The sequence below is a fragment of the Eleutherodactylus coqui genome, chromosome 10 (assembly GCF_035609145.1).
Source record: "Eleutherodactylus coqui strain aEleCoq1 chromosome 10, aEleCoq1.hap1, whole genome shotgun sequence".
Lineage (NCBI taxonomy): Eukaryota > Metazoa > Chordata > Amphibia > Anura > Eleutherodactylidae > Eleutherodactylus > Eleutherodactylus coqui.
The window spans coordinates 17,276,647-17,290,620 of record NC_089846.1 but is presented as its reverse complement, the minus strand read 5'-3'; the positions used below and the strand labels follow the sequence as shown (position 1 = coordinate 17,290,620).

At 43.3% G+C, this 13,974-nt stretch overlaps 1 protein-coding gene across 5 annotated transcripts in view; it reads left to right on the top strand.

Moving 5' to 3' along the window:
• RALGPS1 (Ral GEF with PH domain and SH3 binding motif 1) overlaps positions 1-13,974 on the top strand; it is a 429,351-nt gene that overhangs the window by 167,711 nt on the left and 247,666 nt on the right. For all 5 annotated transcript variants that reach the window (XM_066580403.1, XM_066580407.1, XM_066580406.1 and 2 more), the window contains exons 7-8: positions 2,951-3,040; positions 10,340-10,432. In XM_066580403.1, the coding sequence (XP_066436500.1) occupies positions 2,951-3,040; positions 10,340-10,432 (183 nt within the window). The remainder of the gene's footprint in view (positions 1-2,950; positions 3,041-10,339; positions 10,433-13,974) is intronic.

Here is a 13,974-nt window from a genome sequence, read left to right as displayed (position 1 = left end):
ATAACAGAAAGCAGGGCGAGCCGATGATCCATCACCTTCATTTATTCTTCTTGTTGATAGTTTCCAAGTAGCGAAATGCTTTTTGTTTTCTGCACAGAGTAAAAACAAACTGGAAAATAGGCAAAAAGTAGGAATAATACTAATGAACAGGTTAAACCTTAGATCAGTTGCTTCTGCAGTTGTTGAAAACTTGCATCTTCACAAGAACGTGCTGGGAGTTGTAGTAGGTAGACCAATAATATCATCCTGAAAATGTCCGACTTATTCCTTACTGGAACAAAAATCAAGCTTTACTAATTCGGTGACATTTAGATACTAGAAATGAGACCTTGGCAAGCAGTCTCGCGCACACCGCAGAGGTCACCAGCAGAGCATTGTTATATAAGAGAGACCCAAAACAGGCCTCCCCGGCCACAAAATCATTGACGTAGGTAGTAGAGACTGTACACGTTAATCTGTGGTTGGCTGCTTATCATGTGTCTTAGCTCATTTCTACATAGCTTGGAAAAAATGAAATCTCACTATTAATGAGGAACAAGACATCTGGTTTGTGTCCAGAGGACGGGGGGTAAAAAACAAGATGAAATGCTAATACATTTTATAATGTTCTGCACTTTTCAAGTAAATCGTTTTTTTTTTTTCTTCATCTACTAAAATTAATAATTTATAACCCGACTTTGCAATCACTTTGGGAAAATGCACGTTATACAGTTCATGGTGGTTATATGGAGGTTTTATTTTCATAAAACCATAGCATTTCTACTGTTTTGCAAAGTTTGCAGATGCAGCTCTTGTACTTTTTTCCCCCTTTTTTCAGTGGGTGGACTTATCAGGGACTGACAGCTATCGGTGTATTACTGTACATGCAGAAATAGAGATCAGTCAAATAGGACCGCCCAGAGGCGTAACTTGAAGCTCCTGGACCCTAATGCAAAATCTGTAACAGGGCCCCCAACTATAATGCTTTATTCATAAGACTGGGCTCCCTATATGGAGAAGAGAGGCCTTATGGGCCCCCTAAGGCTCCTGGACCCAGGTGCAACCGCATCCCCTGCATCCTCTATAGTTACGCCCCCTGGGACCGCCCACTGGACCGCTGAGCACACAATCTGCAGAGATTTAAATGAAAACTGAATTGAACTGAATCTTTCCTAACAAAACTATGGATTATTCTGCTCCGTCTTTCCTGTGCTATAATATCCTGCCTGCAGTTTTGGCAGCATGGTCAAGCTGACAGGTTCCCTTTAGCAAAGTTATTTGGTCATTCCTTAAACGCTTTATGCATTAAAGTTTAGTTTGTGAACTAAAGTTATTACTTAGTTCAACTGTAGTTGCCAAAAACATTTTTCATATCATAGGGGCATATCAAGAGTTTTGATCATGGGGTCTATGTGGTGAGAATGACACCGATCATTGGATGCACTCATCCAAGCACTGTCTCTGCTCACTAGCTGAAGACGGCCTCAATAGAAAGCGGGTAGGAAACGGAAGAGCACTTCTGCTACTATGTTCTAGTGATCAATAGGTGTCTCAGCACCCGGACCCTATCGATTTTAAAATATTTGACATGTCAGAAGTTTTGGAAAGTACAAATACTTTAAAGCGTGCCCGTATTTTCATGTGGCTTTTAAGAATAAGCTATTGTGTTCACATGAGGAATAACACTATATCTGGGCATTATATTGCTTGTATCCTAGATTTATCACCAGTTTCTCCCTCTGCAGGTTGTAACTCTAATTCACAGTTCTTTCTGAGCTGGTGGGTTTAGACTAGCTGCTATAATATCTTTCACACACCGCACATGGATAAAACAGCAGAATTTGCTCACTCACTCTCTGTAGCGCACATAGAAGAATAATAGCATCACGGAGGACATTATACAGCAGTACTAGAATTGTGGAATGGATTTTAGCAGCTGTGAAACAGTAAGCACTTCCTGTTAGCTGCAGTAGAGTCTGTTTGTGAGTGTCTCTCACTCCTGCAGCTCCCTTCTACTTCTCCCTTTCCTCCCCATAGACGTCTATGGGCGCTACGTGTCATCCCTTCCTGTAATCCATCTCAGCGTCTGTTACTAAAAATGGACTTCTCTTGACTACAAGTAGTGGATAGCTAAGAAAGGGAGTGAAATTTCTGTCCATCAGCATTTTTAACATAAAAATGGTATTTCAGTAAATAGAGTAATTTGCAGTTTTGCTGGTTAATCACGTTTGCCAGTCAGCTGTTGAAGACGCCACATTGCTTCACTGCATACCATGCACAACAGTGAATGTTGTACAGTGGCGGTGCCTTGTATAGTAGCTGCATCCTTTCCACTTGAATGGAACTGAATTGATCGCAGACTGGATGAACGTGACATCACATACCTGAGCTGCTCATATAAGCACTGTGGCTTCCTCAGAATGCTGATTGACAGGGGTCCAAAGTGGCGGACAACCACCATTGATGACTTATCCTGAGGATAGGTCACCAGTATCTTTGTGCCTGAAAACCCCTTTAAGAGAGACCTCTGACACATATAAAAAGAACATTATAAGGACTGGTCATTGGATGTGGACTGCTAATATTTCCATTCAGTGACAGCAAGTTGACATGTTGAGAATTGTGAGGACAGGAAACCCAAAATACAGTATTTTATAAACTGACAGAACTGTCCGTTACATAGTGAAGGCGCATTGGGAGGAGCCAGGCCTACCCTTCATGTGAGTACAGGGCTGCATGCGGAGAGAGGGGCGAGATGTAGACAAGGGCCACAAAATGACGGTATCATGTACATGCAACCGTTTATTTTCAGTTGTTCTTCGGCTAAGAGCCTGCATTTCAGGACAGGCATTACACTCTTCTGTCTGTATGGACAGAAAATAATAATTTGTGCCATGTGGTCTGAAAGATTTATTTGTTCTTGTACAATTCACGCCCTGCTTAACCCTAATTCTCTCTTGTTTCATTTTAGGTCAGTTTCTGGGTTGTCCGAGAAATCTTAACAACACAGACTCTAAAGATTAGAGCGGAAATACTGAGCCATTTTATCAAGATAGCCAAGGTGGGGGTCATTCTTGTATCGTGTGTGTCTCTTACCTTTAAAGTGCTACCGGCAGCCATATTATTTATCATCCGGCTTTCCATGAAAGTAGTATGCTTTACCAGGCTGATATGAGACGATGGTATACAGACGTCTAGGAAGACGGTAATTTGGTAATAGAACAAACAAGCAACGACCCTGTATTCTGTCTTGTTTGTTGTAATAGATTCTTTTATTACATTCTGTACGTTGTGGACACATCTGTGTTTTGGTATTTAGTTTTATTGGAATTCTTCTAACATCCGACATGGAAATATTTCATATGGGAAGTTGTTCTATAAATTAAGTAAAACAGAAGCACATGTTGGTAGCAGAGTGAATACAAGCCCGGGTGGTAAAATATTAGAGAGATTTCCATAATCCCTTTTCAGTCTGTCCATCTAACCAGCCATCCTTGTACTTTAAGGGGACACTTCAGGAGTGAGGAGAGTGATAAGTGTCTGTCACTGGGGGTGCTATCTGTCTCTTGGCAGCCACACAAACTATTAAAGGGGATTCTGGTAATTTACTTTTTTGGAAAAAGGGTCCAAATAGCTTTAATAAATGTAAATAATTTAGATTCACTTTACTGATCCCCTGACACTCCCCATTGAGATGCCTGCTGGGTCTTGCACCAGCCTCTACTTCCTGGACCCTCTCTGTACAGCACATGTGGCAGCTCAGTTAATCATTGGCCACAGCAGTGTCCCATCTCCACCAGTGATTGGCTGAGCAGTCATATTTCCATGTCAAGAAGGACAAGGAAGTAGCGATTAGCAAAGGACCTGGGGAACATCTGAACAGGAGCAGCAGGAAATCGGTAAGGTGAGTATACGAGGGGCTGCTGATAAGTCTTTGGCTTTACTCAGAAACAAACGAGATAGGGAGACGAAACTTTACATTTATTCCACATACTCTCCACTAATGTCAACACACTTCTTACATCGATATTCCAAGCTCTGTAAGCCTTGCAAAAAGAAGGATTTCGGTTGTGCCTCAAACCAGTCGTCCGTAGCAGCCATGGCATCAGAAATGGTGTGAAATTTGGTCCGCTTGAGGTGTTTCTTCAGAAAACAGATGATAGTCGGAGGGAGCTAGATCTGGTGAATAAGGTGGGTGGTCAACCAGCTGGAAGCCTAGCTCCACCAGTTTTGCCGTTATCGCTTGTGCAGTGTGAGCGGAGGCGTTGTCTTGCAGAAACAAGATTCCTTTGGACAGCTTGCCGCGCCTTTTGGCCTTCAGAGCTGCCTTCAATTGGTCCAAAAGTTCAATGTAATACCTTGCATTGATGGTGGAACCATTGTGAAGGTAGTCCACTAGCAGCACGCCCTCCTTATCCCAGAACTCAGACGCCATCACCTTAGTGGCTGAACTTCTTTGGGCGAGGAGAACCACTGTGCCTCCACTCTTTTGACTGCTCCTTGGTTTCAGGGTCATACATATAAATCCAGGTCTCATCCATAGTGACCAGTCGATCCAGGAAGTTCTTATCAGTCTGGAAATGCTGACAAATGGAACGGGAAGTTTTCACTCTCATGCTTTTCTCATCTGATGTCAAACATTTGGGGACCCACTTTGCAGATAGCTTCTTCATGGATGATGACACAAACACGTTCACCAGAAATCCCCATGATGTCTGCTATTCCTGCAGCTGAAATTGGCCGATTCTCCAGTATGAGGTTGTGCGCAGCATCGACGATCTCCAGAACAACCTCTCTCGGTCGTCCAGGACATTCCTCATCATTGATGCTGAAGTGGCCCGTTTTAAATTTGGCAACCCAGTTCTTAACTGTAGAATATGAAGGGCATTGATCCCCCAATGTCTGCGACATATCACCATAAATATCCTTCACGGACTTTCCTTGCAGAAACAAGAATTTTATCCCTCCTCTGCTCTCATTTGCTGTGAATATCGCCTTAGACTCCGCCATCTTGTTTTCCCGCGTGCCGAGATCACTGTTGCCATAAGCTACAAACACAGAATTTTGAAAACATATATTAGACACACAAGGCTTTCATGTGATGTAACATCCGTTACCATAGCAACAAAAAAAGAACACAAAACCAATGCCTTATCAGCACCCCTCATAGGTATATTTTTATCCTAGTCTGAAACTTAAAGGAACTGTCTAGCTGCATTTTTTTTTTTTTTAAGTACAGCTCTTGGTGGGATGATCCATTAGAGAGTCCTCAGGGTTAACAGTTTTTCCAGAATTTACCCTTTAACCCCCTAACAATCACGTTAAAATTGAAAAAAGGCTCTTGAAAATGTCTTTTATGGAAGATTTTGATTTTATTTCTCATGTAAATGTACTTTGCGCTGAACTCCGTCTCCTTAAGTCAATTTTTAACCCCTTAGTGACTAATTTTAGCCATTAGAACCAGTAAATCGTTTCCCTCTTTGTGTTCCAACAGACATACCTTTGTTTTTTCATCAGTATAGCTGATGACATCTTCTATTCTGCAGGAAATGTTAGTTTTTATTTAAAAAAAACTATTTTAGGTATATATAATGTATTGCATAACTGCTATTCATTTTTTGCTGGTGGGTAATGGGCATGAAAAACAATTTCACCACTTATCACCATGTGCGTGGATTTTTTGGGGGAGGGGCTTAAAATATAAGCCCTATCCTGAGAATAAGCGCTAGCTGCAAAAAAATAAAAAATACATCACCTAAGAAGCACTGTCCGCCTCGACCGCCTCTTCTCCCCGTCACTGGTGCTTGTCTTCAAGCGATGCCCGACACTCGTCCCTGTATATACACGCTCCTGTACTAAATGGCCGCTGCTTAAAGTGGAAAGAGAGGAGCAGGGTAGAGCCAGGAGAGAAATCTCCTCCAGCCGCCCCGGCCCCCTGCTGGCCGCTCTGTGAGTTAATCGCGAGTCAGCAATTAAAACAACCCCCTAGTCATGTGGACAAATTCTGTCCAGGTGCCAGAGGGAGGGGCTTTGTATTACCTGCCGCTCCCCCTTGTTTCCATTGTCATCTGGATCTGCTGGATTGGTCCACACTGTGTATCAATAGTCTTAGGCTCTTTTCCCCTGTTCTGATTGGCCATTGCTGCTCATGGAAGTAGTTCTGGCCAATGACAACAGCCTGTACCCATGCACAGCATGCATCAGGTATTTAGAAAAGTGTGGCAGCCATTTTTGAAGGGCTAAAAGGGACTCCAAGAACTTGTAGCTCAAGGGGAGAGTGATGGGTAACGTTAGTTTCTCCACCACCAACCACCCTGTCTAGGACAGATTTTGTCCCGAGACCAGAGAGTCACTTCAAATGCTGCATGTTCTCCTAGTAGAAATGCATCGCCAGAGCGGAGCTTGCTGACTTACCCTCACTGCTTTGATAACCCAAGTTTGGTAAAATAAATTATTGCACAAATAAAAGCTGTAATAGGCAATGGCCGCAAGCCACAGTTTAAACAGCTGTCGCTATAATCCAGACTCGGATTGGCCATATAAATAATTACAAATCTAAGCTCATTACAGATTTTATGCTGAGCGCTAACCGTTTCACAAGTCGCCTGACACAAACATAAACACAGAAGCTGCAAAAAAGTAAATTATTCTGAAAAGAACTTACTTGTTTTTACAAATCACTGAGTTTATAACACTTCAGCATCGTGCGCAGACAAATATATGTTCTTTCCATTTCCATATATTTCCTCCAAAGAAAGCCCCTTTTCTTGGATGGGAACTAGTGAAAACCTCTTTTTTTTTTTCAATTAAAATCTAATGGGTCGTTATTTATACCACCACAGGTCAGATAAATTATGGGTGCAAATAGAAGAAGAGAACAATACCCTCTTACCAAGAGGGGCATTCTGGATTCCGAAAGGGGTTAAGGGGGGAAAAGTGGAGACATCGGCCCTGATGGTCACTCTCCTGGGGGCATGGAGGGGGGGATGCCGGACATCCATCCCGGGTGCCCTTACCCCATTAGTAGGAAATCCACAGATCCCGGCAACCCTGGACACTCGTAGTCTGGGATTCTTGCCCCGTGGAGCGGAAGCAAGGGTGGGGGAGGTACTGGATGCTCAGGGCCTCCGCGACATGGCGAGCTTACAGGGGAATGGGGGGACTCCCCCGGGCTCATGGATGCAATATTTGCAGGTTCGCAGCTACCTGGGTAAGATAAGACCTGGAAGAGGGTGGAACCTGGACCTCACACCCTTCGAGAAACTGTGTGTCATGGAAGAGGCACCTAGACATACTGTGTCATTATTATATAGTCAAATACTAGAAGAGCGAGTAGGTGACCACACCCCCAGGTGGGTTGCCGCTTGGGAGGAGGCGCTGGGTCGATCCATCCCCGGAGAGCTCTGGAACAAGGCATTCCAATACACCCACAAGATGTCGGTGTCTAGTAGGTTGCAAGAATTGAATTTTAAAATCTTATCAAGGTGGTACATGACACCAGAAAGACTCCACTCTCTCTTTCCAGCGACGCCAGACACTTGCTGGCGGTGTAATGGGGGAGTGGGTTCGATGCTACACATATGGTGGGAGTGTCCCATGATTACACCCATATGGAAAGATATAGAGAAGCTGTACGAGAAGGTGAGCAGGGAACCGTTGTCCCTGACGCCGGAGGCGGCACTATTGTCCATCCCCCCACCCGGCACCCACTCATTTAAAAAAGGCCTGTTGAAATTTTTCATTATGGCCACAAGACAAGTAATTCCCAGATTTTGGAAACAGGACATCGAAATTCCTAGATGTGCGTGGGTGGGGGCGATGGACGAAATCGAGCGACTAGAGAAACTGAGGACGCAGGACGACATAACTAGACACGAGAGCTTTCATCACACCTGGGCGGTTTGGATAAGCGCACGCAACTCACAGTCATTCACTAGGTGGCTGCAGAATGGCAACTATGAGTGATGGCCCACACCATAAGTGGTAAAGCTAACCAGGGGGTCCAACCTGGAGCACTCCCCCCCGCCCCCTCCCCTTGACCCCAAACCCCACATCCTACCCTTCCCACTGCCCTTGTCTGTCAAGTAATAGAATGTAACAATTATATCTTAGTGGTTTTCATAAGTTCTCTTTTAATGGTTACAACAATAAGATGTGAAGTGGAATTCACGATTCTATCAGTTCCTGACATTGTAAAGTTATATATATACTGTAAAATCAATAAAATATATTGAAAGAAAATCTAATGGGTCGTTATGCTTAGCTATGAATGATTACAGAGAAGAAATAAATCAAGCAGCCATACTCCCATCTGTCCCTTACTTCATGTTGACATGCATTCAGTAGGTTAGACTAAAGCCGCAGACAGAAGTCAATATATGTGCAGGTTGAGTAGCCATGGAGACACACATGTCCGCGTAATATTTACAGAGATGCCTATAATCTATTTTTATGCATTGGAGCAATGAAAAAATAATTAGTGCAAAAATAAATAAAGTCTTTAATCTTCTTGAAGTATTAATGAGTTATTCCCATTGTATGAAGTGATGATCGCCTTATAATCTTTGTGGGGGGGGGGGGGGGGGTGACCTCTGGGGCCCCTACCCATACTGAGAATGAAGAGGCCATAGCCCAAGTATGAATGCAGTTGTGCTACCTCCCAAACTTGGTGCCGAGAGCTTCACTGTGCAAGGCAAACTAAGTAAAGGAGATGAACCACTAAAACATTGCTAATAAATTCAGTCCCAGAGGTCCAACCCTCACCAAACACAAGGGGATGGTATTTCCTGGTAATACGCCATCACTTTATAAGATGGAAATAACACATCAACCCCTTCCTGCCCCATGCTATACATGTACCCACAGCGAGAGCTGGATGTAACGGACAGCTGGGGTCCCTCTGCCACAGGCCAGGACTGTGGTTAACTTCGATTATGGCCATTAACCCCTTAGAAGCCACAATCAATGTTGACTACTGAATGTAAGCAGTTATCAGGGAGGGAGCTCCCTCTGTGACTTCATTGGCCCTCTGCCATCCAATCTCCCAAGGGCCGATGTGTCCCGTCAGTGGCTTCTGGGTCTGCGATGACTGGTAAAGAAAAGAGATAATATTGTACTTTCTGAGGATTTATACAGGGACATAGCAAATGGAAAAAAAATATTCAAGTGAAAGATATTAAGAAAAAAAACTAAACTTTATTGCACTTTCTCATTATTTCTAGAGAAAAAAAGTGATTTTAAAGAAATTACGTTTTGTATCGCAGCATTCAAAACATCTTTACAATAAATTGAACACACTTTTCATACCGCACAGCACGCACTGTAAAAAAAACAAACCACACAAAACAGCCAAAGTGCTTTTTTTTTTTCATTTTGCCTCCGACAAAAAATGCAATAAAAGTGATGAGAAAATCGTATGTACACAAAATGTTACCAATAAAAACTACAGCTTGTCACGCAAAGAACAAACCCTCACAAAGCTCTGATGATGGAAAGATACGGCAGCATTGCCAAAAATAAATGATTTGCCAAAAAATGTGGTTTGTAATGTGCAAATGAAAAAACCTAAACAAAAATGTATAATTTTCGTGTTCTCGTAATTATGCAGACGCACAAGTCATTTACACCGCTGGGTGAATGCCATAACAGACAAAAATGCAGGGTTAATGTTTTTTTTCATACTATACACCCCCCCCCCCCCCCCCCAAAAAAAAGAATAAAAGTTACGCATTACATTATATGTACCCCCAAATGGTACAACGCGACAAACAAACCCTCATATGGCTATGTCAACGGAAAACTAAAAAAGTTATGGATTTTGTAAAGTGTGGGTGAAGATCCCCAAAAATCACTGCGTTCCTAAATACCAAAGTAGGCCTCATCCTTAAAGGGGTTGTGCCAGAATATCAAGTTATCCCTTATCCACTGTATAACTTGCTGATTGGTGGGGCCTCAGTGCTGAGACTTCCACTTATTTGAAGAACAGGACTCCCACATTCCCCCTCTTACGCAAGCGCACCATTAACTTTCAATGGTACTGCCGAGATACCCAAGCAGCACCCACTTGGGTATTTCCATCAGCCCCATTGGAATGAATGAAGCGCTGACTGCACAAAGGAAGTGACCCTCACAGTGACAGGAGAGCACTGACTAGGTTCATCTAGTAAAATGGCAATCATCTAGCATCTCCTGCTAGTATATCACAACTAGATTAGGAGGCCTGTAACCTACTATTGAGTCCAGATTTTCAATCTAAAACTTCTCAGAACTCTGGCATTTCCTGTTCTCTGAATCAGACCAAGAAAATCTGTTGACACTGGTGAAAAAAATATTTATTATATTTTGCATTTTTTCCCCACAGAAACTTCTGGATTTGAATAACCTCCATTCTCTGATGTCGGTAGTATCAGCATTGCAGAGTGCACCCATCTTCAGACTATCCAAGACCTGGGCAGTAAGTGACTCCTCTTACCCAACTGTAGCATTTTTCTCCTATTAATCAGTGAATGGTGGGATTTCTCATCTGTAAAGAATCTGTAAGATCTCACATCCTTGGACCTCCCTCTAATGAAGTGCAGCCTTTGAACTTGAAAGGAATACATCACAAATATTGTTTGTGGGGGTGTTCTTTAATGAGAAGACGCGTTTACATTAACTGCTGAGGCTGTCTCTGATCATGAAGTGCAGGCTGTGAAGAGATGATGTCACTCAATAAAAACACAGAAACCGCTTCCATACGTGATCTGTATATAGGCTGCACTCCGTGCGAATGACATGCAGTGCAATTTCTCCTTGATAGGATATTACGCTTGTAAAACAAAGCTTTGCAACCACAAGACTAATGCATGCTTTTGTTTAGTCTGAAAACTTCATTAAGTTTTTTTTATTCTTTTTTTTTTTTTTTTTTTACGGAAATGTATACCAAAAACATATGTTCGAAACTGGGCATGGTAAGTGATTTCCAAGAATCGTGACTATTTCAGTGGATACATATTAAAGCATCGAGTTATAAGACCCCAAAAATGTCTTCCCACATGAGATCTGGGCTTAGTTTGTCATACGAACCGTCTTGTGGTGAGTGTGCTGCGACTGCAAAATATACATGACCGAAAAAAGTGAGCTGTTGGTGGAAACTCTCAATTATCTTCCAGAAAAGTAGGTCTTTTACTAATTAAGTAACGCTTTCCTGTTGACACCGTCTTGACATAATGATTTAGAGAACTTTGTACGCATTAAGGAATTATCTGCGCAGAATCCACCTGTGAAGCCTTGGCTATTCTGCCGCGGAACCTTACTGCTTACATATATTGCCGTTGATTAGCTCAGTTCCTCGGATTCTATAGAATCAAGTATTCCGAACATTTGTTCCCACACCCAAATAGGAGGGAGCAAAAATAAATAAATGGGACTTAAAAAACAGGAGTGCTGCAGAGGTCTATGTCTGACAGCGGAGGCCGGCGTTACTAGACTTCTTACTGTATATTGGTCACGTGCCAAGGACATCACTGAGCCTCGAGGCACAAATCTCTCGTGATTCAGTCCTAAGTATTCGCAGGCTGAATGTCTGCCTCGGCTGTCTTGCTGCAGCGATAATCTTCATGCACGTATCATCTGTAGAAGTGTTTCCCTTTATCAACATTTAACAAATGAGCAGGAGCGATATCACGCCTTCCTATAAATAGGCTTCCAGGCCGCACTCTTGGCTTAGGTCCTGGATAATGTAAATCTCTGTTACTGTTTTCTTGGCAGAGTCGCCTCTGTAGTCCAGATAACACACAGGCCGGAGTGAAGAAAATGCTTTATGAGTGATGGAGGATTGCTGATTGTTTCCCTTTGTTACATTGTAATATTTCATAACAAGCTGATAAAGACAAACTGTGATTCATTTTTCTGTCATCCTTCTTCTCCAAGATTAAAGGGCCACTCTGATGATTTTTTCCCCCCTTTCGTTATGTAACTAGCTACCTAGTACTGGGGGTAAAAAGTTCTATCAAAGTCACTGCTGCTGATTATAAAGCTTCTATCACACCGTTATGATGAAGACGTCCATGCTGTATGACTGTATGCGTATGGTCTGTAGCTTATCTAAGAGAATATAGAGGGTAACGATAATAACACGGTCCTCCTAATAGGCAACGGGCTCTAGATGGTCATGTAATGTGACTGATGCATCATGGGATTGATAAACACAAAGTGGAATTTCCAGGTTAGATGTGAAAGTACCCTAATTTCAACCCTATTTAACGTCTATGGAGGTATTCTTTATAGGTGTTTTTGGGACTGAATTATTGATAACTAGAGATGAGCGAGTAGACTCGCTAAAGGCAATTGCTCGAGCGAGCATCGCCTTTAGCGAGTACCTGCCCACTCGAGACTGAAGGTTCGGGTGCCGGCGGCAGACAGGGAGCTGTGGGGGAGAGCGGGGAGGAATGGAGGGGAGATCTCTCTCTCCCTCTCTCCTCCCCCCCCCCCCTCCCTCCTGCTGACAGCCGCTACTCACCGCTCCCCCGCGCCGGCACCCGAACCTTCAGTCTCGAGCGGGCAGGTACTCGCTAAAGGCAATGCTCGCTCGAGCAATTGCCTTTAGCGAGTATACTTGCTCATCTCTATTGATAACCTATCCTCAGGATTGGTCATGCATAGTTTATAGCGCGGCTTTGCCAGTCAGGACCCACGCCGATCAGTTACTGATTGACCTGCTGTATGGAAGGAGTCGGACGCTCCATATACATTGCAGTGGCCTGAGTTTGGAATGCGGGCACAGCTTCCATTGAATTCAGTGCAACCCCAACCCAGGCTGCTGTAGTGTAAACTGAGCTGTCAACTTCCAGCTCGGTCCACATTGACAGTGGGTCAGATAGCTGATTGCTAAGAGTCCCAACCGATGAATCCCCACTGATGAACTATTGATCACCTATTCTGGGGATAGGTCACCGGTAGTTTAGTCCTGGAAAACCCTTTTAGTTTCTGTCTATTCTTAAGGATGTAGTTGCCAGGTGATTTTGTGTTATTTCGGGGGAAATGCTCTTTGTGGTCCTGTATTATCCAATGAGCTGGAAGGAAATAGAGCTGCCAGCTTTGTTGTTTATATTAATTTACGTGGCCTAAAGTTTCCACACGGAGCTGCTGTGGGTGTAATTGTGGTCGCTCTTGTATTACATCCCTGGGCAGCAGAAATATACCACTGATTAGTGAAGTCCATGTCAAGGCACAAAGGGAATGAAGAATGGTATGAGTAATGTAAGAAGCACCTGAAGAAATACCTTGTTGGAAGTCTTAACAATTCCAAGTACGCCGCCAACAGTGCTGTGCTCGGCTTTGAACTTCACAGCTTGTTTGAAGATAGCATCAGTTTGCTAACTTCTGCTATAGACAGTAACCAAAGCAGCGGAGCTCTGTCGTCTGGTGTGCAAGTACTGGCCATTCATAGAGAGAGGCAGAGAACCCTCTCTGCGCCTCATCTACACAAAGAATGTCTGGGCACAAACTCTGCCATCTCAAGTTACCAGTACTTGTGCCAAGCCGCTTCAATGAATATTAGGCAGGATACTGTAATATATCAATGATCTTCGGGGAAACCCAATCTCTGTGTGATGCTGATTTCAGTGCAGGTACAAGGTGAAAGGTCTCAGTATTGGGAGTAGTGACTTTAGTAAAAATGTGTTCAGAGACCATACATCCTACTCTTCGGTATACAGGTGTTTCGCGTCTACTGTTAGTAACATAGCGTCATGTTTGTACTGGTTACAACTGGGCATAGGAGAGTGTCCTGTCTAGAGAAAAGTTTGAGCAATATTGTATGTTATAAGGTCCTGGTAATATATCGCTAAGTGTTTAACCCTTTGCAATCCAATTTTGGATTCAGGCTTTCCTAGGGTTTTTTTCTTTCTGCCATTATACAATGGCGCCACCTGCTGGCTAGAGCCAGTACTGCGGTATCGGACATGCTGGAGAGGCACCCAGCAACAGAGCGGCCAGTAATATACAGTAAGAATA